The 26,525-nt window shown below is 41.5% G+C and overlaps 1 protein-coding gene across 1 annotated transcript; it reads right to left on the bottom strand.

Moving 5' to 3' along the window:
* Nucleotides 1-1,274: 1,274 nt before the first annotated feature.
* Nucleotides 1,275-26,091, bottom strand: sfrp1a (secreted frizzled-related protein 1a). Its single transcript, XM_061037331.1, has 3 exons — nucleotides 25,232-26,091; nucleotides 19,530-19,610; nucleotides 1,275-5,112 (listed from the first exon to the last, which is right to left on the bottom strand). The coding sequence occupies exons 1-3, from the start codon at nucleotides 25,752-25,754 to the stop codon at nucleotides 4,790-4,792; spliced, it is 927 nt and encodes a 308-aa protein (XP_060893314.1). The 5' UTR covers nucleotides 25,755-26,091; the 3' UTR covers nucleotides 1,275-4,789.
* Nucleotides 26,092-26,525: the final 434 nt, after the last annotated feature.

Here is a 26,525-nt window from a genome sequence, read left to right on the forward strand (position 1 = left end):
GAGAGGTGCCAGGTCACTTCCTGAGCACTGCCGAGGTGCCCTTGAGCAAGGCAACAAACCCCTAAAGTTTCAATAGGGTCCTCACTCTGTGGTCGGGGTTTGTGACCTAATAATACTTTATTAGGTAACTAAGTTCCTATTTTGGGCATGTATCAGAGCTCTCACATCTCTCTCGTTCTTTTTCAAAAGGTAACATCCAGGAATGACATTATCCCATGTGATAGTCCTGAAGACCTGGGACAGTCCGACTTATGCTACGGTATTATGAACGATCACATGGAGTTAATAGTGTCCAGTTATGATTATTCTGAGACCGGCAGAGAAAAGAATTCAGCAGAGATGATCCAAGCTGTGGAAGATGCCATGTTGGACATGAGGAACCTGTTTGAACAAAGATCCCAACTGGGAAAATAATTCAGCCACCTGAAGGTTAACTTGTGTTTCAGCCTCCATGTTGAGCTAAACTATGCCAGCTTTTTCCTCTTAATAAACATCTAGATATAAAAGTGGTGTCAATCTCTTCCTTCAAACATCAGCAAGTGAAATAAAGAGGTATAAAATGGTGGGGCATCGGTAGCCTAGCGGTTATGTTGTGCCCAATGTACAGAGGCTGTAGTCCTTGGTGCAGAGGCCATGGGTACAAATCCGACCTCTGCCCTTTTCTTCATGTCATCCTCCCACTCTCTCCTCCCAACATTTCCTGCCTCTCTTCAGCTCTCCTATCTAATAAAGACAAAAAGGTCCCCCAAAAAATCTGAAAGGCAGGGTTGGTGATTTTTGAGAAGTAGCATGACTTTGAAAGTTCCATCATTGCTGAGTCTACACCCACCCCCTCCCCTCTGTGCTCCCTCAAAAGCCACGCCCCTCACTTATATGCACGAGCGCCGTTGCTCCAGAAGCGGACCTCATCTCATCTCTTGCAATGTGTAGAAACTACGTCGTCTCATGTCTCATTCAGCGGTAAGTAAACGCTAAACTTTATCATAATATATGTTAAAAAAAAACCTGACTATTTTACCTTCACAAATTCATACCTATGGGCAATTAAGTGTCATCAATTAACCCAGTGAGCAATTCTTTGGACTGTTGGAGGAAGCTGGAGTATCTGGAGAGAATCCACGAATACACGGGGAGAACATGCAGACTGCACACAGCGAGGCACCTGTCCGACGGGGATATGAACAAAGAATCTCCTTGCTGTGAGGCAACAGCGCTAACCACTGCGTCACCATGCAGCCCTTATGTTGAATTCATGAAAAACCAACAACTCAATATCAGTGTTACCATCTTTTAATGTAAAATTTGTATGTACACGTAAATCATGGCAATGTGCCAGGGACATTCAAATGTGAAACAAGAGAGTGCTAAAACAGACCAACAAGCAAAAATACAACAGAAGAGTGAGTTGGCGATGTTTGCGCTTTGATTTCTTTTGCATGGTCAACATGTATGACTTCAAGGTGTTTCACATCACCAATGAATACTGATGATAACCGCAGGTAAGCTCGACACACAAAAACAGAATAGTGGTATGATTATCAGCTGAAAATACACACAGGTCGACATTTTATCTACATCATATAGACAGTTAGTTATGATCACCTTCAGACTTTTCAAGTAACAAAGTGGAATGTGATGAAACAAATTGAATAAATGAAAAGGAAATTTTGTAAAATGATTGGTCTGCTCAGTGTGAACTTTGACAGCACAAGCAGCTGATTCGAGCACTCAGGACACTTTCTCATCCTTGTGTTTAACTTGTGTTTTCAGTTTGGTTTTAAAAGTCCAACTCTAAAGAAGTTTTTTTAAACAATCAATAAACATTATACTGAATTTGTCAAATATATACATGAATAAATGTGATTGATGGACACTTTGAGGTTTGTATTATTGGACTGTACCACATCACTGTTTCTTTCTTTCTCCAGTCTTTTCTCAGATAACTCCCTGCTGGCTTTAGTTTGATATTTGCCCTGAAGAACGGAAACCCCTAATTTCCACATACTCCATGCGCGCCGCGGTCTGTCAGCGACATGCACTATGGCGTAGTTCGCTGCCACTCTAGTCAATCATTGTGTTTCCACAGGGGGCGCCATGCTCTGTCTCCGGAGCGTGTGACCAACGCTACTACGCTCTGCCTTGTTTCAAACATGCTGCGAGTCTATATTCAATGGAGTGCGCTGCAGGCACGCGTCAAGATGGACAGAATATGACAGCCCGGACAGGAAGTCAGACAAGGAAACGCACAGAGCAGCCCGTCAATTTCAAAATAAAACACGATATACGGATTAGCGATCGTTTTTTTCATCACTTTATCAACATTACGTTAAAACAGGATCCGAACAAACAACAATCATCCTCAGAAAGACAAAGCAACATGTTGTTTGCACGTTTTTCTCTTTATTCCCACGTGATCTTGGAGTTCTCCTGTGATGTGTGTACAGCTGATCACAGCTGAGCGCTCACGTTCCAGAAATAGGGGCAGGGCAGTGTCGTACGGAGCAAAACCGTGGCGCTGACAGACCACGTCGCGCACAGAGTATGTGGGTATTGGGGGAAAGTGGTATAATTTTTTGTCTCTCTGTAAGTAAAAATAAAGTATATTACACAAAACTACGACGGAGTGATAGGGCCTTGTTAAAGAAAAAAACATCTAACATTTTGAGTATAGTCGTGAATGTATTATATTAAAATCATAACTCGAATCAGGCTATGGTTAAAATTCTTATTCTGAAAGGTTGTATCAGAAGAGCAGCCATGCTGCTGCGCGAAAATTATGAAATGAGAACCCTCACAGACATTTTCTCAGACACAAAAGAGACGATTTCCTCCAGGTCAGTGTGGTTCTTTCTCCAGAAAAGTTTCCTGCAGTATCTTTTCAGGGTCCTGATTCTCACAACGATGTGACGCTGATGTGCCAAAAGTGTGTAGTTTCATATCAGCACACATAAAGCCCCAACACAACTAATGGGATATTTAGGGACCTTAAAGCAGCTCATTCCACAGAGAGTAAATACTCAGTCAGGCTGTGTTACAAACTACACAAGGAAGCATCCTTATTTATGAAACCTTTACTCAAGTGTAACTTCACAAGATGCTCCATGTTCCTCATTTGCTCCTGCTCTTCTGATAGAACTATAGACTAAAATAACAACTTTGATGTTCGTAATTTTTACGATTTTAATCTCATACATTTTTGACTGTCTTATCTTATGACTTTTTTCTCATAACTTTATGACTTTAATCAAGAATTCTCAAAAATAAATTCCCCTGAATGTGGCCCTTATACTCCTTTGTACAAAACAACGAGGGCTGTCAAAGGATTACAAATTTTAATTTTGATTAATCACTAAATTTCAATACTTCATCACTATTAGTCACATTTTAATCGCTCATTTGGAATTCCATTATTTTGCATTTTAAAATAAAAATTGTCAGGCTTTTATTTTGATTTTCCTACTGCCTTAAAGGTCACATGTTCTCCTTCTCTTCAACCAGTTTAAATAAGTCTCAGAGCTCCTCAAAGCATGTGTGTGAAGTTTCTTGTTCTAAATCCACTCTGATCCTGTATTCGATCATGTCTATAAACCCCTCTATTTCAGCCCTGCTCAGAACAGGCTGTTTCTGTGTCTGTACCTTTAAATATGTAAATGAGCTGTGTCTGACCACGCCCCCTCTCTGGAAGGGCTTGTGTGGCTCTGTGCTTTCTCGCTCCATGTCCTATTGTTTAAAGTGAGAAGGCAGACTCAGAGGGCAGAACAAACACCTAGCTGTGGGAGTGTCACCCACCTGGGGGAGGGGTTACTGCCCTTTGTGATGTCATGAAGGGAAAATCTCCAAACGGCCTGTTTGAGCACACATTTTCTGAAAAGTGGAGCACTCTAAAGACGGAGATGGTGGACTTTTCTCATCATTGGAGGGTTTGTAGACAGAGTAGAGATGCATATTGGTGCTAGAACAACATGGTGAAGTGGATTTTACATAATATGTATGCTTTTATTTTGAAATAAAGAACCTTCAGGTAGATGGGAGGTTACAACATTAACTTAAGCACAGGAAAGAGGACATGGTTACGGATCCCAAACTGACGTCAAACAGCTCAAAGGAACGGTTACAAAGGTCAATGTGTGATGTCATAAGGTGGATATTACTTTGGACTCGTCAGCTGAGCTGTCTGAGAGTTTGTTAAAGTGAAATGAGACATTCAATGATGCAGCAGTGTGCTTTTACATCTCTGAGACTACAGGGAGACACTGAGGAGGCTAATCTACAGGGAGCCTAAAGGGACAAAATAGCTTGAGATTAATCGGGATAAAAAAAAGAATGCATTTATTTCAGACCTTAATTGATCGCGATGAAGCAGTTAATGCTGACAACCCTAATAACAACCAAAACAATCATCGAAAGAATCCACAGACCTGTGAATGTAGGAGTGTAACGGAGTATCTCATGTTAAATCAACTTGGTTTCAGGGGGAATTATATTGTTCTTTTCTGAAGCAGAAAAAGAAAAGCGATCCGAACCCTTCCTTTGTAGTATTGTCACTCACCTCATTAAGCTAAAAATAAAAAATGGACATGTATATTTTTAAAATACAAAGCTATATATATTTATATAAACAGGAAAACAGGAGTGACCCTTTTGGATTTGATCACCTGTCTAAGTCATATGTAGGATGCAATGGGACCAAAGAATGTGTGTGCATGTGCATATATGCGTGTGTGTGTGTGTGTGTGTGTGTGTGTGTGTGTGTGTGTGTGTGCGTGTTGTGGAGGTGGAGGGCTTATCATTAGAAGACATTGTCAAATGAGGAACATTTGTATGTTTTGAGTTTCTTGATGGCCTGTTTGAACTCTTTGCTGGACTTGTCCCACTTGTGTATGCCCGTGAGGAGGTACTGCTGATCCACCTTGCGGCCCATGATTAGATACTGGTTGCCCAAGTTATCAAGCTGCTGGCAGGGGCAGTCCGCGCCGTTTTTTAAGTACAGCACCAGTGTTTTCATGTCCTTCTTCTTCAGGTTTCCCGCTTTCAACATCTTCTTCCTCTTCTGCAAGATCACCTTCCGGTCCATGTTTTCCCGTGTCACCTCCTTGATCTTGGTTTTGAAAGCTGTTGTCACAAGAAGAGGAGAACAAGTTACTTCATGCTTAAAGTAGACGTATGATCAGGCATGTGATGGACAAAAGACAAAAAAGCAGCCACCACCACAGCTACTGTATTTTTCCACGTCATTATTGTTATTGGATGGAAAAAGCCTCTTTCACTTCTATTCATCTGTAGTTTGATTTTTATCCCCCGGTTATGTCCGCAACCTTCCCAGTGGTACGGTCAGAGTGAGTGACACACACCAAATTATGATTTTCCTGTAATATTTATGGTCTTGGTCTTGACTCGGTCTCGCCCTGCCTTGGTGTTGTCTTGACTCGGTCTCGACCCCTTAATGTCTTGGTCTTGTCTGGGTCTCAGAGCACTCTGGTCTCGGGTATGTCTTGGTCGCGGTCAGTATGGTCTTCACTACAACACTAGCAGGAAGTAGAATGTTTTTGGTCAAATCCATTAAAAAGTTAAATATCTGCCTTTAAAAGATGGCATCATCGGGTAAGGGGGTCTTAGGATCTTCCACGATACATTTCTTCTCCTGCATCATGATCATTTTTTAAGCACTAATTTGTAACTTCTGAATACCAGTTTATAATCTTTGTATACTCTTACGTCTTCTTCTGTGTCTTTTAAAATCCCTTTTTATTTATTTTTTATAAAACAAATTTACAAGATGTGAAACACTTACGAGCGCTGAGACAAATTAACAAGTGGCAGAAAAACAAAACAAAAACAATGAAACTAAAACGAATGAAAACAAAACACTTTTACCGAGGACAGAACAAATTTACAAGATGAGCAACACTTTACGACAAATTTACATTGGCAGAACACTTTTACCAGTCCCCAAACTAATTTACAAACCACAGATTCTTGATGGAAAGGGAATGTACCAAATGCAGGAAGTGACCCGGAATTATCTGAGTGCTTCTGGATCCACTTAGCCACAGGCAGAATCCTACAGCTGGAGTCTATATGTAGTTTAATATAATGTTACAGGACTTATTTTAGACATGTTTATAGACTCGCGGTAATGCAAAAAAAGGAATTGCTATTTTAAACACAGTCCAGAATCTCAGTGACGCTTGGTCATGCAGTGAAGAAGGGATTTTTTTTCATTGACAGAAGAGGGGCAGGGACTACTCTTTAATGACTGACTGTCTCCATAGTAACTCACTCGCACCTGTCTGTATGCACGTTGAACAACAGGAGAGAGAGAGAGCTGTTGGCTGATATCGCTTGGAAACCTGGCGCAGAAAGAAATGACCCCGTCCTGAATCTACTGTTAAAAACATCATTATTTCAGTGCTTTGTTCTACTGTTGATTATGTTTTATAAAGTCGCCCAGACTAAACAACTGCTGTTCTAAAAAGTGTCCCTCCCAATTAAATTTAAATAACAGGTAAACCTTGGACAGAAGAAGTTATTGACATAGCACTACGAGTAAATAAACAAATAGTAAATAAACTAGTAAATAACAAATACAGGCGTGTGTCCATTGGCTGTGTCCATTGGCTGTCCGGACTGCTCTGCTCAGGTTGTGTTTGTTGTCTTTAAAATCAGCTCTCTCAGTAAAGATTACACCTTGGAACATAGACAGACCTGTAACGAACACAGTTTCCAGCTTTTTCCTCCACGATGATCAGTGGTTGCCGGCTGAAGTCTTAACACAGCACAGGACAGAAACATTTGCCAGAGGAGAGAAAGGCACAGAGGAGGACAAGGTGGTGCTTGGAACAGGCTAAGGACCACAGCCTGTCCCTGTCATGCATCCTACTTGCCTACGTCCAGACTCTGACGCCTACGTCACATCAAGGTGAACATAGGGAGGCTCAGGAAGAGCTTCAGGCTGCCAGGTGTGTTAACTCTGCCCTCTTCAGGTCAAAACACAGCACCTCATCAACCTCATCAACATGACACACTGTGGAACTGTGACACACACATGATGCATGCACACACACACACACACACACACACACACACACACACACACACACACACACACAGACACACACATGATGCACACACACACACACACACACACACACACACACACACGATGAACACACATGATGCACAAACACACACACACACACACACACACACACACACGATGCACACACACACACACACACACACACACACACACACACACATGATGAACACACATGATGCACAAACACACACACACACACACACACACACAGACACACACACACACACACACACACACACACGATGAACACACATGATGCACAAACACACACATACACACACACACACACACAGACACACACACACGATCACACACACACACACACACACACACACACACACACGATGCACACACATGATGCACACACATGCACACACGATGCACACACACACACACACACACACACACACACACACAAACACACACACGATGCACACAAGACACAAACACAATGCACACACTCAAATAAAAAACTTTCAGTAACAAGTAACAAAGCTGTGTCGGTCATATACCGGCCGGTGTCGACAGACTGTTGTCATAGAGACAGGACGGACGTGCAGCGCTTTTATAGCTTCTCATTTTTCAACACCGGAGATTGCTGCTTGGAATTTTTGCATTATTTGCAGGAAAGGAAAAGTGGAGATCGGTGCTAGACCACGCCCTCTAGTGGATGAATGGTTTTAATGTCCATCCACACAACAAAAGACACGTGGGAGTAAATGGCCAGTGATGGTTATATTGTTTAAAGTGTACATATTCAAACATGTAAAAGATTCAAAATGAGCCTTTACACTATCTTTGACAAAGACTTATTCTGAAGAAAATGTATCTTTAATGTATCTCTAAATCTTAAGTCTCTTTCCCAACTCTGCCAGACGTAGCTGGAATAAAAATACTCAAATCGTAATTATTATAAAAACAAGCATTTTGTTTATTAACATCTGTAGAACCTTATTCATAGACCACAGCCTCTCTGCAGCACTTATCATATAATATGTGTGTGGGGACAGTAGCTCAGTCTGTAGGGACTTGGGTTGGAAACAGGAGGGTTGGTGGTTCATGTCCCGATGAGGACTAAAATATGGAAGTAGGTCTGGCTGCTGGAGAGGCCCCGAGCACTGCCAAGGAGCCCCTGAGTACAGCACCAAACAAACCCCAAACGACTCTAGTGCGCTCCCTGCCTAACAGTGTGTGGCAGCCCCCCTCTGACGTCTCTTCATTAATGTATGTCCACAAGTCCTGTTTGTGCATGTGTGTATTTCAGGACTTTGTGTGTGAGAAGCATGTCTCGCAATAACAGAGTGTAAAACCAGAATTTGCCCTCAGGCATTAATAAAGTATGAAAAAAAGAAAAGAATCAGTGCATGTCTGTTTTTCTGCTGCTCCTTCCTCTGAATCTCAGGCTGTTATTCAGAGTGACCACAATCCTCTTGATCTTTCCATAAACTCTCTATAACCTCTTAATCTCTTGGTTTTCCTCCAGTACCCTCTTTTTTGAGGCAGGAAGCAAGCCACACTTTGGTGGTCCAAATCTCTTCATGTCTAGAAGCATAATGTCCATTTTCTCCTGATGATTTTGCTGCATGGACAACCCGTGTGTTTGACCAGCGTGAGGAAAAAGCGCTGCATGTTAAAACCCATTGAACTGACAGGGCTGATGTCGGTCTAATTCACTGACTAAAGCCTTGTAACCCACAGTGCAGGGAGCTCGATGAAGCATGAATCATTTCATGATCTGGGGCTGTAATCACGAAGCCTCCTCAGTACTGAGAGTTTCTCCTAGTGACTAAATTCTAAGAACGAGAGCATTTTCTAAGAATCTCCCCTCAAAGTTAGGACTGGATCCTGGTAAAGATGAAAGCTTCTTAGCCCTTAAGAGAGCTCTTCAGGTGTAAAACTGTCAGGAGTAGTGAGGAGGACTTTTAAGAGGATTAAGATTTTCTTAAACTGAGGAGAAAATGGAGAAATGTTCAGCAAACACTACATAAAGAATATTGTTGACACATGCATGTTGAGTTTTTCGAATGTGTTTACCTCCACAGGTGCATCCAATCACTAATTAAAGGGATACTTCACCCGTTGAAACATGAATCTGTATTGACATTGGGTCATATATGTAGTAGAAATGTGAAATACATTTTGAAGTTGGTGCCTTCTTGACTGAGAAAAGGCAGAAAGTGTCTTTTTGGCTCATGTGGATGAAAGACACCAACTCCCAGAATGCACAGCAGGTCTTGCGCCTCTCCTCTTCCTCCATCAGCCTCAACTCCCTCCCACCACACATCAGTAGTATTGACTCTGTCTCTATCACATCTTTTTAAACTGGCATGTTCAGTCTGATCATTCCCCTTCCGGTCTCATAAATCCACCACATCTTGTTAATTTGTCTTTTTAATGTGAACATCCGATTCGAGCACAAGACCTTCAAAATCCCCTTCATCCATATCAGTTTGAAGTTGAAACTTGTGTTTTCCGCCATTGTCGGTTCTTATCAGCTTTCTCCATAGAGCCTGTTAGCATAGCTTCCAAGCAAGATGGCGGACGTTAAGTTTGGATTCTGGAGTGAGGTCCCACCCACTGATCTGTGATTGGTCTGTAGCTTCAGTTCCCTGATGATTTCAAACATCTAGAAGGCAGTGTACTTTTACAACTATTTCAACAGAGATGTTCACTTCATAGTGTTCATAATTACACAATGTCTGACTACGTTCTATGATTGTATCCAATCCATTTCACGGCGTTTTAGGTCACTGAAAATGCATTTTTTGTAAAACTCCTTCCTGGGTGAAGATTTGTAAGGTGTTTATGTGTAGACGAGGAAAACCAAACCAAGTATTGTCACGCTGTGCGCCTGTTTCTCCTCCGTTTGATGTCATTTTGCGACGCTGTAACTTTAGTTTTCATGAGATTAGTGCGATGGCAGACAAAACCAATCTAGCGCTGGTGCTAACGTTGCTAACCGGGCCTTTATGCACACTCACACATACATACACAGTTACTCTCCCGCTATGAAGACGAGCAGAGACGCCTGAATGAACAACTTTGTAAATGAAATGGTCGTTGCACAGGAATGGGGAGAAACATTTTATCGGATCAGTAAAGTTAATATCACTCACACCTCACACCACAGGAGAATCTGGCAAGATGATCTTTGGATCCTTCTGATAATCAGGCCTTTGGTCCCGATTATCTTCGAGTCTGTTCCCCGCGTGTCTCTTCCTCGCTCAGAGTTGCTCTAAGACCGTTCCTAAATCACTCTAAAGCTAAGAATGCAGGCTAGGATTATTTGAGATAAATTAGGAGCTCTCTGAGAGGATTCCCTAAATGTTTGTGAATACGGATTTCAGTTTTATTTTCGACAGTTTTTGGCACTCTTTCTATAATTTTAATTATCGGCTACTTTCTGACACTGTAAGAAACTTTCAAACGTTTCAACTCAAGCCTTTATTCCACTGTGAACTAAAGTGTTAAAAAAAGTGGCACCTTGGTTTTTCCAGTATTAAGAATGCACATGGCAGGGATTAAGACTTTTATCCAGCGCCTCTGTAGCCACTGAAACATTCTCTGTGAAGAGGCTTAGTGTTCACTGAAATCACAATTAGAGTCATAAAAGAGACGGCCTGGCTCACTCTTACATGGAAGTCATCTTAATGAATTCTTCATCCTTGGTAATCCTTGCATGCTATGAACTTTCTGATCGCCTCGTGTTGCTGAGGGCTTAATCACTTCAGCAACGTTGTACAGTAAGACTCAGCTGTTATCTAGGTTTTATTTTTAAGATGTGGAAACTGTCCCTTTTGCAACAGAGTAGGGAGAAACATCCAGACTAGGGTTGCTCGGTTTCGGCAGAAATCATAATCATGACCATTTAGATAGATATTGAGATCACGATTATTAAATGCACAGTATCTAAATTATGCCACCAGGGGGCTCTCAATCAAAACGATAACAAGAGATGATTATATAAAATGATCAAATAAAGCTAATAATGCATAAGTAAAAATAAGCTAACTGTGTTTTTGAGGTAGTGGTGATGAACTCTTTGAAACATTTATCTCACATGACATCGCCCAGTACTTGTTGTGGCCCAGGCTTCTTTTTCTTTTACTTCAAGAAAAGACCTTGCCTTTAATTTGGGACAGGCATCAAAACGAGACAAGCCTTTAATAACTTTCAAACAAAACCTGTGAACAAAGATGGGAATGACTAAAATACTGTAAACGTACACCAGAAAGATAATTCAAAGGCAGAATGTGCGACATTTTACACATTAATACAGTGGAAATCAAGTCTCTCCTGTGTAAATGTGTCTCTGAGTCATAACTGTCTACAATGAGTGAGAAGCTCGAGTCCTGCTGGCTGTGTTGTTGTTAGAGCTGTGTTTACATGGACGGACGGCCGGCTCCTCCCCTTTTGTATAAAAGCTGTTTTAGTCAAGAACTAGAGAGAAGAAGAAGAACATACTCACTGATTATTTGGATGTCATGTAAGTGTTTTTAGATCTCGATCATTCTGTGTCAATTTACTTGCAATGTGAAGCTACAAGCTAACTAAAGTGTGCTAACATTAGCATGCTAACACAACAATGCAGGACACAGGCAATTGCAGCTCGAGCAAATGACAATTTTTTCATCTTTGGATAAAATTAGGATATGAATAAACAAATCAAATAATTCACTCATTAGCTCCTGATCTGTAAAGCAGCATGCAAACCTGCTTCATGGCCTGAACACACATACGAGCATCATTCTGTCTTTCTTGGACAGATGTTGAAGTCCATCTTTATTTTTTGTGTCGTGCTGCTTTTTCCTCCTTATTTTTGTTACACAAAATGCTATTTTATTTTAAAAGTATTTAACCAGGCGAACCTCAGTGAGGTTAAGAAACTCATTCACAAGAGTGGCCAAGGTACAGGACACAGAACAATAAACAAGTCAGAGACATAAAACACAGAGCACTTACAGATACAGATCAACATGTCCTGAGTCACAGAGAAGAGAAGTCATTATTCAAAGCATCTACAACCTGAAGCCAAAATATTTCAACTCTGAAATCAGAGGGGTCTCTATCTGAGAGCTGCTTTTATTTGTCAAAACGCGGAGCAACACCAGGCTAGTAAAAGAGACTGGGCCTCACATTGAGACAAGCTTTAATTTGATGTTTTACGCTAATCTCAATTATTTTGTTGTAATGATTGTGGGAAGACAAAATCATAATTGGAACACAATATATTGGGGCGCTGGTGGCGCAGTGGTTAGTGCGCGCGCCCCATGTATGGAGGCTGTAGTCCTCCAAGCGGGTGGCCCGGGTTCAAATCTGTAGCTCCTTTCCCACATGTCATTCCCCTCTCTCTCTCCCTGATTTCAGACTCTATCCACTGTCCTGTCTCTCAAATAAAGGCACAAAAAGCCCCAAAATAAATCTTTGAAAAAAGGAATACGATATATTGGCCAGCCTTAATCCATAAGACGCTGGTCTATTTATTTATGTTCCCATTTTACTTCTACAGTACAATGTTCAACCATGGACTGTTAAAGTGGAAAGACCTGGTGTATATTAAATATGTTTATAGGGCTGTGTGTATTCTGAGTATATAGAGTAATAAAGTTTCATCACACTATGAGACGTAGTACTTCCAGCATCATTTAATCCTTTCCTGTATTCATCCTGAGACATAGGGGTTGTTTTTAGGCCCTGACCGATTTTGGATTTTTGGGCCAATACCGATATTTTGACAGAGACAAAAAACAGATACAGATATATATCGGCCGATATCTTTCTTAGAGCTATGTTTGATCTGTAGAGATAGATATAGATTGCCAAATGTATTACGTTGATTCCTTTAAAAGCAGTTATCAAACACTTGTGGAAAAGATACATGTTGAAGACAAGATCACTCAGCTGGAAGGTTACTGTGCATGTCTGTGCATCACCGCTTGACACTGGTTGGAATTAATATAGCGCCCTCTGCTGGTGAAAGAAACTCAGATGAAATGTTATTTGACTGGTGAATAAATCTAGTAATATCGGCGCATATCTGCGATAAAATCAGCAGAAACAGACGCACAGTCAATTGATATGCTAATATCGGCCGATATTAACGGCTTGTTGATTAATCGGTCGGACTCTACTTGTGTATCACAGCATTACTTATTAGTAATTCACAGGAGGTGATAGTTAAAACTAGCTCAATATTGATTAACCACCATTGAGACTTTTCATTGGTGGATCTTCCTTCTTCTTTGTGTAGTCTCTGTCCCCTGACCTGATTTCCTCTGGCTGTTCAGAGGATCAGACAGCTCCCAGGGTGTCATAAACCCAGCAGGAGGGCGTGCACAGCTCCCAATTCTTCATAATGGAAACTCTGCTGATCTGATAAGCTTAAGTAGTCTGTCTTCCGCCCTGTTGTTTACTGCATCAGCAAAGGGAAGGAGCAATTAGGCTACAACAACAAAGTAAGCCTTTCGAGGTAATAGTGTGATTTAATTGAAGGATGGGAGTTTTTGGGGACAAAGGGGAACCATAAAACCCTAAGCATGGAGATAAACTGGGGCGGGAACCAAGTGTCGAGTGGGATGAGCTGTAAATCTGTTTCTTGCTGAGTACTGCAAATGTGGTGGTGTGAGTGTGTGTGTGTGTGTGTGTGTGTGTGTGTGTGTGTGTGTGTGTGTGTGTGTGTGTGTGGTTAAAGAGACGTGCTTCTCATGGATTGTAAGTAGACCAGAAAGAAAACTAAGTATCTTACATGGTCATCCTTTCTGATTGCTGCTGCAGTAAACTGTGCCATGACAGTCAGAGCGGCATGACAAGCTGCAGCTACACTCAGAGGCTGTCAGTCAGTATTAGCTGCCAGAAGAACCACTGAGCCTTTCCCAGCAGCTACCACCAAACATGCTGGTACTGACACATAACAACATCAGCTCAGTGCATCTGGCTGCCGGACAATGGTAACTTTCCAGTTCCCATCTTTCCATCAGGGTATGATGTGAAGAGAGTTGGTCACCTATAGTGGTGCAGCGTGATCCGTATAGATCAACCCCCCCCCCCCCCCATGGTTAAGCAAATTAGTGATCTGCAGATGTATCCCTGTGCAGAGTCTGAGTGAAAAGAGAGACGGTTATCTTTCACACTAGAGGCCAATGATTGCAGGCATGAAAACATGGAATCAAAGGGGAACATTTTTCATATAACACCTTCTACAACACTGGTTACAACTAAGTTAGCAAACTTAGCATGATAGCAGCTAGCAGTGGTGAGTATTAAATGGACTTGTGCTTGTATATTTATTTTCTAGTCTTCTGACTACTCAAAGCGCTTTTACACCGCAGGTCACACTTACACATTCACACCCTGATAGTAGAGGCTGCTGTGTAGAGTGACCATCAGTATTACGTATCCCATTCAGACACATTCTGACTCGGCAGCGGCAGAAATGGGTTCAGTGTCTTGCCCAAGGACATGTGGCTGCAGGAGCTGGGGATCAAACCTCCAAACTTCTGGTTGAGAGGAGACAACTCTACCACTGATCCACAGCCGTCCAAGGCGTATTAAGAAGAAGACATCCTCTGTACAAACGTTAAGACAGTCCAGTCTTTATAGAATATGTTTGACATGTTTTTTGTGTTAAAATGTCAGTTTTATGACTACTTCATATCAAACGACTTTTATCGTCCCACTGTGTCTGCATCTATTTAACAAGTATCAGCTGGTTGATGCATGTGGAAACAGTCTGTTTACTGCAAAGCCTGCTTCAATCTGTATCAAGCATCAACCTCCGGTGTTGTAAAATGAAACAACTGCAGTTCTTCAAGTTTCCGCTTGAGGCTGACTCCAAGAGCCCCAGAAGCCACATACACATCAATTCAATTCATCACAGCATAAATAAACATGTTTACAGCCTTGTTTAAAACCGATATTGGTCTGATTATTTATTGTCATCACTGGCACACACTGTACAGGGGGTGATTTTTTTTTTTTATAATACATCCGTTTTGATTTTATGAACTATAAGAGTTATCCATAGTTAGGCACTAGAAGGGCCTGAATGACAGGCGAGAGCGGTGCAACAGTTTGTCAAGAGACTTAAAACCCGCCTCAGCTCCAGCTCTCAGTCTGTCTTTAGTTTGACTGAAAGTTAGACTGAGACAGGATTTCCAACATGGAGACTGCTGCTGATGATCCTCCAGAGCCCCCTGCAGGAACAGATGGCTGACGTCACTCAGGCTTCATCCATTAATATTTATATGGTCTGGATCTGTAGAAATATCCATTATACACACACTCTGCTTTCAGCGCTGTGTTTGGTCCAAAAAAACTGACGCTATAAATCGTAAACAAACCCTCCCCGTTTGTTTCTTTGTCTAACAACACACACTGTGGCCAGCTCAAAGACACACACACATCAGCTACATCAACGGTGTGCATGTGGTACATGTTCATCATTGTCGAAGCTCATATGAAAACAATTGACTTGTTTTCACTTCTACTGATTTGTGTTTGTAATGTTGACGTACTTCATTAGGGTTGACAGATACCGTTACTCAAATTATGTAACTTTTTATAGTACAGCCTGCTGTACTCAGATTTTTGTAAAGCATGTTTAAATTAAGAGTTCATTTTTATCTGACTGATGGTTTTAATTATTGGCTGTGTGATACATTATAGAGATGCATCATGATGCAGTGTAATTGGTTGCGCCCTTAAAATGCACAGTTACGCTCATTGCTGGCTGGTAGCAACCTTGTACAATGTTTATCTTTTCTTTTTCTGATCCAAATAAAATAATCTCCTGAAAACAAAGCACTTTGTTCCACTTCAGTCACTGCTCGCCGTGACATTGTCTGCCTTTTATGGAGTTCAAACTACATCCCAAGTCAAGTATGCTTGTGTTAAACTGATAGGAAACATGCCTTGTTACACAAAAAAACGACTTCACACTTTACGGTTACCTCAAATGAGAACAGACATTTCACAACTTCCAGTAAGTGAGCAGTCTTGTGGACAAAAATGCTTATTCACTGCCAGGGTTCAGATATTTACCACATGCTTGGTCCAAACAAATTAATAAAGACTGGAGTGAAGTCACTCATACATTCCTCGTGGCTCTCTGCGTTTTTCTGGACCTATTTCCCATGGTCAAGAGCAGGAAATCTATCCATCATGTCTATTATTGGTCTTAGTCGAATAATAAAGACAGCTTTGTTAGTATGTAAACTTCTGCTACCTATTATGTCCATCCTCTTTCAGTGAGGTCACAACTAGCAAGGAGTAATCAGGATAATGGTCTTAACCACCTCTTATTGGTGGGTTAAAACAAAATAGTTGTGTGTCATGACCCTGATGAAGGCCACAAGCTGAGACATCTATGTCTAATAAAGTTAAAGGTCACATATCCTCCTCCTCTTCAACCAGTTTAAATAAGTCTCAGAGCTCCTCAAAGCATGTGTGTGAAGTTTCTTGTTCTAAATCCACTCTGATCCTGTATTTGATCATGTCTATAAACCCCTCTATTTCAGCCCTGCTCAGAACAGACTGTTTCTGTGTCTGTACCTTTAAATATGTAAATGAGCTGTGTCTGACCACGCCCCCTCTCTGGAAGGGCTTGTGTGGCTCTGTGCTTTCTCGCTCCATGCCCTATTGTTTACTGTGAGAAGGCAGACTCAGAGGGCAGAATAAACACCTAGCTGTGGGAGTGTCACCCACCTGGGGGAGGGGTTACTGCCCTTTGTGATGTCATGAAGGGGAAATCTCCAAACGGCCTGTTTGAGCACACATTTTCTGAAAAGTGGAGCAGGCAGAAGACGGAGAGGATGGACTTTTCTCATAATTTGGGGTTTGTAGACAGACTAGAGACACATATTAGAGTTAGAAAAACATGGTGAAGTGTAGTTTGCAGAATATGTGACTTTTAAAAAAGCTGATCTTCATACTACAAGTGTTGCTGGAGCTTTTTGACCTTTTCAAGTCTTTCACTATTCATGCACAATACTTAAAACTATATTACCTGAAAAATCAAGTCAAATCATCAAATCACAAACAACAGGGCGATCTGTCAAAGACATGTAACTTAAAATCTTTAAAGGAAGAATATGTGACTTCCAGTAGATGTCGCCCTTGAGCACCAGCATGAAACCAAAACAAACAGTTGTTTGTCCACACCTCCGCTCTCCTCCAGAGACACACCTCCAACCCCTCTCCCCTCACGCTTCCCTAAAACACTTACGTGACGTTCAAATAATCAGTGAGTATGTTCTTCTTCTTCTCTCTAGTTCTTGACTAAAACAGCTTTTATACACAAGGGGAGGAGCCGGCGGTCCCGTCCATGTAAACACAGCTCTGACAACAACACAGCCAGTTGGAGCTTCTCACTCATTGTTGACAGTCATGACTCAGAGACACATTTACAGAGGATATACTTGATTTTTTGCTATGTTTATTTGTAAAATGTTGCATTTTCTTCCTTTACGTATTGGAAACATGTCCATCCTGTTCGCATGTTCTTTTCAAACTGCATGGCTTGTTCTGGGTTAATGTGATGCACTGCACAAACCAGCTGAGGGAAACTACTGGTTACACTACAAAAATCGATTTATGTAAAAATCGAGATTCTTAACTTCTGAGATTTTAAATAGATCTATAACTTCCAAAAATGTTTTTTTTTTTGGTTAATGAGTCACTCCCTGCAAATGCTAAGGCTAGCTCTTTAACTCGGTAGAATGCCAAATGGAGCAACAAGAAATTCAGCCAGTTTAACAGATGACTGGAGCAGATCCTGAAGTATGTACTAATTAAAAAATAGACTTTGAATCCAGAATCGTTTTGAATCGAAAATTGATTCTGAATTGAAGCGTGACCCCATGAGCAGAAATCGAAATCGAATTGAATCATGAGACACCCAAAGATTCCCAACCCTACACTCAAGTATACATACCACGGAGACTGACATTCTTGGATGCTCATTTAGGTCTTGGACACATTCATCTTAGATGCACATTAATATGGTTGAATATCTTTTTTTAAGACAAAGAAAGGAATACATCAGAAAAATGTAGAGCCCGACCGATTAATCGGCCAGCCGATAATATCGGCCGATATTAGCATATCCAGTGAGTATCGGTATCAGCAAATGTTATCGCAGATAAAAAAATAGCATTAACACGTTTTATTGTATTAAACTAGCAGTTCTCTTTTAACCAGCAGAGGGCGCTATATGGGTTACAACAAGCATCATCACTCTCCAGAGTGTCAAGTGGTGATGCACGTACATGAGCAGTTACTTTCCAGTTGATTGACCATCTTGTCTTCATTTTATCTTTTTCACAAGTGTGTGATAACTACATTTAAAGGATCAACACAATAAATGTGTGTCTCTATATCAATCAATCTCTACAGATGGAACATAGATCTAAGAAAGATATCAGTATGTGATTATGTCTCTTCCCAATATCGATATAGGTATCGTCCACATCGGTCGGGCCCTAGAAAAAAGTAATGTGCATGTACAGGTGTGAGCGTACTTTGGTTGACTTATGTATTAAAATCAGACTCGAGAACGGTCCTGTGCACACTCGTTGTCTGACTGGTGAATCATTTATTTTTGAATATTGATCCATGTTTCTCCTTATTTGTCTCCTCCGCCTCTTCTTTTCTTTTTCCACTAAAAGACCAAGGGCTGACAACACCAGCGCCATTTTCAACTTTTTATCAGACATTATTCTCCATTATAAGTACCTATAATATGAGTGGTGACCGACAGCGGTGTGAAAATGGTCTTCTCGTATCATAACAACGGACTACCTCCGCCTGCTGGGTTATTTCCTCTCACACATGCGCAGAATGTACGTGGTGGTTGGCCTTAGTCGGCTGTAGTCTTTGCGGTGTGTTCAAGTACAACTTTTTGGCCAAGAAGTGAGGCGACGCCACAGTTGATCTTCGCCGCCGCTAGTTCTTTGCCGTCTGCTTGGTGTGTCAGGGCCTTCAGTCTTTACTATTGATTATATCTTATGACATCAATAATAAATAAAAAAACAGACATTATTAGATAAGAAGTGACTACCCCGCCTCCACACACACACACACACATACACACACACAAACACACACACACACACACACACACACACACACACTGACAGTCCACCCAGACAGCAGAACAATTAACTTCTAAGAGCACCTTTGAAACCCCTTCATTAGTCACTGAACATCATCCTCCATGGTTCATCTCACCAAAATGAAATCCTCTCCAATGAGCTTCATTGAGCGACATCAAATGTTTCTTGTGTGAAGCAACTTTTAGGTCAGAGGAAATAATTGATGCAATGCCATCATAGTTCTCCTCTGATTTCCTGGAGCACTGTGACAGATGTCAAGGCGTAAATGGAGTGAAGTGTGTGTGTTTCGTTGGCACAAAGATGTTGTGGCGGATGCTTACCGAACTCGCTGGCACACATGTGCTCCAGCATGGCATCTGTTTTCATTTCATTGTCACATGGTGGGCAGATGGGAGAGTAACCTGGAGGAAAAAGAAGGGATAAAAAGATGTTGGAAAATGGGCGAAAATACAGAATGCAAGTTGCAGAGACACTCAGCATTGAATCAACATCACGGCCTTCTTCACATTGGAAGTATTCATGTTGAGGATGTGGTTAAAAGAATGAAGAGAATGATAACCTCACAGTGAAAGTAAATTATTTCTGAACAAACAAAACCCCCTTATTTAGCAGGACAATCTTGCCACACTTTGAACCTCTCTGTGTGTATGCAGACATCAGTTGTGTGTGTGGTGTCAGATGCCTGGTCTCTTGTGCTTCGTACGCTCTGATGACCTGACCCCGGTGAGGAATGTCTTCAGCTTTTATGGCCAGCTGTAACTAAGAGCTGCAGTAAACACTCTTCCTCATTCTCTGTTACATTCGAACACTTGTATCAAAATGTCTCTTTCTGGCACGTGGTGTATACAATAAAGACATGTAGAAGAAAATAAATGGTCAATCCCTGTTTCAAGGAATGCTCTGACGTTAACCCCCCCCCCCCCCCCCCCCCCAAATATAAAATAAAAATAAAAATAAAAAATAACTGCTGGCTCGGGAATAAAACCACACTGGAAACAAAAAGCCAAAATATGTTTTCCACAACGACTAATGCAGCCTAGAGACGCATCTGCATATTTTACCAACAGCATTTTTCAATTTTGTTCTCCTAATACTGCAAATGATTTCTTAATGCCAAACAGCTGAGTCACAACATGCCTCAGCATTCAGTTCAGACCGACTGCTCTTCAGTTTCACAGTGTGGCTTGTGGATGGATTGAGCACAGGGTCGAAAAAGCAGGGAAAACAAATAGCTGTCTGCCCCGTTACCAGTTGTCAATTACATGTGTTTAGGGAGAGCTTGTGAAAGTTTCACCTAGGTGTAAAGAGCCTGTGAAAACAGACACTGTTTACAGAGTCTCTATAGGTCCCCCTTCCCCTATTAATGCCAGGCGCTCCTCTCAAAAACGGACCATCAGCATGTATTTGGCGGTGGGGGTGAGAATTGTTGACCTCGATTAACAATTGTTTAGAAGAAGAGCTGAGTAGATTAGGCTGCTTTGTTCGACTTTTTTTTTTAAAGCTCCAGATCAGTTGAAACATTTTCCTAGAGATTTTTTTGTTTCCTGAAGGTTCATTTTTGGGCTTTTGATTTAGAAGGGGAGAGAGTAGATAGAGTCAGATATCAGGGAGAGAGAGAGTTGGGGGTGACATGTAGGAAAGGAGCGACAGATCGGATTCAAACTCAGCCGCCGCTGGAAGGACCACAGCCTAAATGCTTGGGAAGCGCACTGACCACTGGGCTACCAGCGCCCCCTTCCCAGAGATTATTTAAAATGAAATTCCTTTCTCCAGGGGGCTCTCAATCGAAACAATAACAAAAGATGACGTCGAGACTGGCGGGGAATCATGGGACTGATTCTCTCTGCTACTCCCCCTCAACCCCTGATTAAAACAACCTCCATGTTGACCGCAGTCAAGACGACCGGGCGAAACCGACCTGAGAAAGAGAACAAGTTTACCGACGATGTATCCGAGTATTATTCACATGACGTTTTTAATCACAGCAGCACATACAGCAACAGCACCATGGCAACGCTAAACATGTTGTGTCTATCATGGCAGCCACTGTGACAAGACACGTCCCGTTACAACTATAAAATTACAGACTTCTCTGGCTTTCATAAGTGTTGGAAATATTTGAGGTAATGTAAGTACTCAACAAAAACAAATATATAACAGGTTTAGTCCATTTTGAATTCATTTAGATATTTTAGTTCAAAACTTTTTGGCATAATTCATCTCTGATATAGAGTTAACTTTAGAGCATGAAATTCAGTCCTGCAAAATGAACAAGTGCTGACAGTGAAATATAACAAGAGATGTCTGAAAACCAGAAGATGTTTTTCAGAACGACGGGCTTCTGTCCACACCGCCGCGTCAGTGACACCCACTCCGTCTACACACACGTACTAGACAGACGTGGGACGAGTTCCCTGTTCAGACACAATGAGCACCGAGTTATTGCTTAAAGATCCACAGTCCTTTCTTCTCCAGCCAAAAATCTTCAATCGGTGTCTTTTCAGTTGGACATGAATATATAGGGAAGTCGATGATGGGACGGTGGACTTTCCCCTCCACTTTGTGGTTTGAGTGAGTTGGATGCTTTCTCTCAACCAAGGCAAATCATAGGATAATGACATGAAGCCTAAACTATTCAGAATTAGCTTTATCTTCACCAGATTACTAGATTTGGACTTCTCAGGGTTTCTCTGGTGTTGGTGAGCTCAGCCAATAAGGTTCATGCTTAAAGGCCATTATTGGACAATGTAACACCCAACGACACAGCATTAAACCCAATTTTTTTACTTCTGCCTTGAACCCAGCCTCGAGGTTGCAGAGTCCAACATGCAATGCTCAGAATTTAAAAAAAACCCGTAATATTGTGCAGACTCAGACCACATTGTTATGATTGGTCTGCTTATCAGCATCACATCGTAAATGCAGAAGTTGTCATAATTAAAGCTGCTCGGGCCAAATGGCTTCAACTGGAAGCTATTACTGAGTTAGTGATTGCCATTTTAAGTTTCTACAGACATGTTGCATAATTTTCGTCATAATTTTTATGAAAATGGTTTCAACTGGAGTCTTTTACTGGATCTTTTCAGATGGCTTTTTGCTTCCCCAAAAGTGCTGCAACAATTTTTAAGTTTTCTTCAGATATGTTGCTTAATGTTTGTATTATTTGTTATTAAATTTAACTTTTTTATGACTTGTTACCTACAAATAGGGCTGGGCGATATGACCTCAAATCAATGTCACGATTAATTGAACATTTGACCTCGATTACGATTAATGAGCGATTATTTTGTGGGGGTTTTTGCCCTCATAGTTCACTGACGAGGTCGCCACTGTAAATATGCTCAACTATTAAAGCTGGCATATGTTTTCTAATGAACGAGTTCATATCTGATTAACTATTTTGTGGTTATTTATTGGATATTTCGAACTGAAATCAAAGCATTGCTTGAATTGAAAACGACTCATTTTAGTTTTAAAGTAGAAATCAACTTCTCTAAAACAGTAGAAAATAAATATCTTGCATTTCTTGTTAACAATTTTTTTCCACAGTGTTTACATTTAACTTATTTTTTATGTGTCGTCTTCCCTAAAGACAAAATGTGTCCAAACGATGGACAATGCTTCCATGTCGTCAAGTGACTCTGCCCTGAAAATAATCGAAATAATCGACACGGGCAAGATTATGTCAGTCAGAGGTTCAGAATGTCGATTTTGATTAATTTTCAATTAATTTCCCAGCCCTACCTCCAGCTCTATACACTTGGTTTCATTTGCATATAGTTGCACACAAAAGAGATAAAAGACTAAATATAAAGGCACTGAAACGTATTCCCAGACAATGTTGTGGTGAAGTTATGCTGAGCCAAGCAGACCCAAAGTGTGCAAATGTGTCAGGCTCGCAAAGGGAAACGTGCTGCTTCCACGCTCTATTCTACACAAAAGTCGGACCGATTAGCATTTTTGTTTTTATTCAAATTCTGTCTTCATACCGTTACCATTTCCGGTGAAATAGCTACAAGTCTGTGAGAAAGGAGGATGTGGTAAAATTTGGCCAAGCAGGTATTTACTTTTCTCACTGCTGGACTTCCTCTAAGCATCGCCCCCCAATTCAACAAAAACCTTTAAGTAAAGGTTGGCTCGATCTTTTTAAAAATAACCTTAAGCCAAGTCAGCAGCTAGCGGTATCACACTCTCTTTAAACATTACACATTTTAAAGTAAAACAAACGACTGTACTTTAAGAGCCCGGGAGGATGGGGGTGACGTGGTTATATTGGGATCAGAGCTCATTTCTACCAAAAGGTTGTCTTTGTTTGTGTTTGAATTTGCATCTGCAACAACATTCCCAAGCCCCTCTCACTGAGGGGCTTGGGTGTCCACTTTGACACCGTGACAAAAGCTGGGGCTGTTTGTTTTCTCAGTCAAGTAGCCAATTATCAGTTACATTAAGAGAGTCCTTATGGTTGCTTTGACAACAACCGACAGAGAAGTTAAGATAACATTCAGTCAAATAACAGATTCATCATTGAAGTCATTCAAAGATTAAAGTGACATTAAATGTGCACTATGTAGTTTTGGTAGAGAAATGTGAAAGTTGGAGAAGTGTACAGATTCTGTGTTATATGTTCATAACTCTAAACACACAAACTGTCCTCAGAGGAAAATGTGCTCCCTGTATCACTGTTTGAAGATAAAATGCTACACGAGAAGTTATGGTGGTGGGTCCGCAACAGTGAAACTGTAACTCTCCTGGTAGCTCTTAAGCTCCAAACAGTGATCAGGGACACATTTTTCCCTTTGAGTAAAGTTTGTGTATTCAGTTCAGAAAATATAACAAAGAATTGTTTCACTTCTCTAACTTTAAAATTTCACTTCCAAATCTATAATGCACTTTTAATCGCAGTTTTCACCTTTAAAATGATCAAATTAGGTTTTTTAGACAATTCTTATCATTGGATTTTGGTATGCAAGGAGGGATATACTTGATCTCAGGGCCTGGCGGGGTGTTTCTACAATGAAAGACACTAAATTCACCTTTTCCATTTGTCTTGGATTAGGGGGTCATGCTATGTGATGATTTAAAAAAGTAACTGTTCTCTTAATGATTAGCTTTTGTGCTAATGTTGGCAGATTTACATGGATGCTATTTGCTGATATGTTGATTCATGAAATGATACTCAATACATAAACCCTTTAGTGTCTATTTTCAGGACACTTTGAAATGCTTTAAATATATATATTTATATATGCTTTAAATATTAGAAATATGCAGTGGTGTAATGCATATGCAGGTATACAGGTTATACCCACTTCTAAATCTCCTCTGATTTACACCATTGTTTGATTGACCATATTCAGTAGTATGCTCGTTTTTTTCCCCTGATGGTGAAGGGATGACTCTCCCTACTCCGTCTCTGATTGGCTCGAACACACAAACTTAATATGTAGGAGTAGTCTTACATGACACTGTTTATAACAGAGGCTGTTTTCCTCTGCGAGAAGGGCTAATAAAAAAAACATTTGGTGAAAAATGAAGAGTATACCCACTTTTTTAGGCACCACTACACCACTGGAAATATGAGAAGGAGAAGATGTGTTTGCTTCATCATTTCTAAAATTGTGCTTTTAAACTAGCTGTTTTTGCAAAGTGGTGATATAGTCTACCGCTGTTCATGTACAGGCCTCAAGGTAAATCAGTGCATTGATTCAAGTTTGGATTGACAGCTGAATAATGAAGAATCTGGAAAAGATGTATGAATTGCAGAAACGCTTGCATCTTGGGGGATATCACTACTAGTTTAAGTACAGGACAGAGAATATGACGATGACCCCTCTCCATAAAACTCACTGAAGTCCATCTCACTGCTCAGTGACCAGGACGAACACTTTATCCCATATTTCATATTTACGCAAAGCACTCTTAACAATTTCAGCAAATTCAACTTCCCTGTTCACATTTAAATTCCGGGATTAAAGAGTAATGATAAATAAACAAACAAACAAACTCTTATAGTGTGGATTACCTGTCGGCTGGGTGGCCTCGGTGGCGTTAGGCTGCGGCATGGCGATGCACACATCATCTTGGGGAAACTTGTCGCAGGTGAGCATCTCCGGCCAGGGGAAGCCAAACGACTCCATGATGGGGGTGCAGCCGTCCCGCACGGCCTCGCACAGCCAGCGGCACGGATAGATGGGCCTCTCCAGGCACACGGGCGCAAACAGCGAGCAGAGGAAGACCTGCGTGCCTGGGTGGCAGTTCTTGTGCACCAGTGGCACCCAGCTGCTGGCCTGCTGCTTCACCTCGGCCATGGTTTCGTGCTCCAATAGGTTGGGCAACAGCATCTGGTTATAGCCTACGTTGTGACAGAGCCGCAAGTCCTCCGGGATGTCAACGCACTGGGGAGGCTTGCCGTAGCTTCGTCCGCCGTTGTACATGTCCGACTTCCAGCTGAGGTACTCGTACTCTGACGCACTACACGACGATATGAGCGCCACTGTCACCGCCAGACGGATCATTCTCAACAGCGACACAGGAGCAGAAGTCATGCTTTCTTTTTGGCCACAGCACAATAAAAGCAGCTCGGTAGGTACGGCTCGCACGCACGGACGATTCGAGCGTCACTTCAACTACAAACTCAAAGTTATTACAGTAAACAAATACGAAACAAAGCCGTACTGTGCAGATCGATCTTGTTTGGGTGAACTCGTAGCTTTCAGCCCCTCCGAGCACCTCTGTTGCGTGTTATACTCTCGGCCAGTGTTTGCGGAGGAAAAGCGCTCTGCCTGCGCTCAGCTTAGAAACAAGAGGAGATTGTAAAATTCGCTCTGGCCAATCGGAATTCGTCTGCGCCTTTTGGCACTCTGCTGTCAGTCAAAGAGCTTAATTATCCAGTGTGTAAAACGCTCCGGGAGCCTCCCCAAACACCCCCCCACCCCCCTCTTTCACTCTGCTGCTGCTGCCTTGCTGGTACAAACTTTATTTAGAAAAAAAAGTCCTGCCATGCCAAATAGTAGCACGATCGAATTGTATGCTGGTAGGCGACGTATATTGGAGTTGTGCAGTGTAAAGAGGTTTGACTGAGAAGAATTTGGCATGCATCCAGTCATGCGGCGCAGAGAACAACATGCTTTCCTCTTTGTAATGACGGAGGTTTCCCGATAAAGTGAAAGATCCGAACTGATTCAATAGAACATTTACCAGAAATATCCACAGAGAAGAATTCACATGTGTGGTGGTCCTTGCTTTTCCCCCCAAAGTGCATCCATTCAACTGAAAACAAATATCCGGTCATGTTTGGAAAGGCAGATAGTCATCAA

The sequence above is a fragment of the Labrus mixtus genome, chromosome 5 (genome assembly GCF_963584025.1).
Source record: "Labrus mixtus chromosome 5, fLabMix1.1, whole genome shotgun sequence".
NCBI classification, from domain to species: domain Eukaryota; kingdom Metazoa; phylum Chordata; class Actinopteri; order Labriformes; family Labridae; genus Labrus; species Labrus mixtus.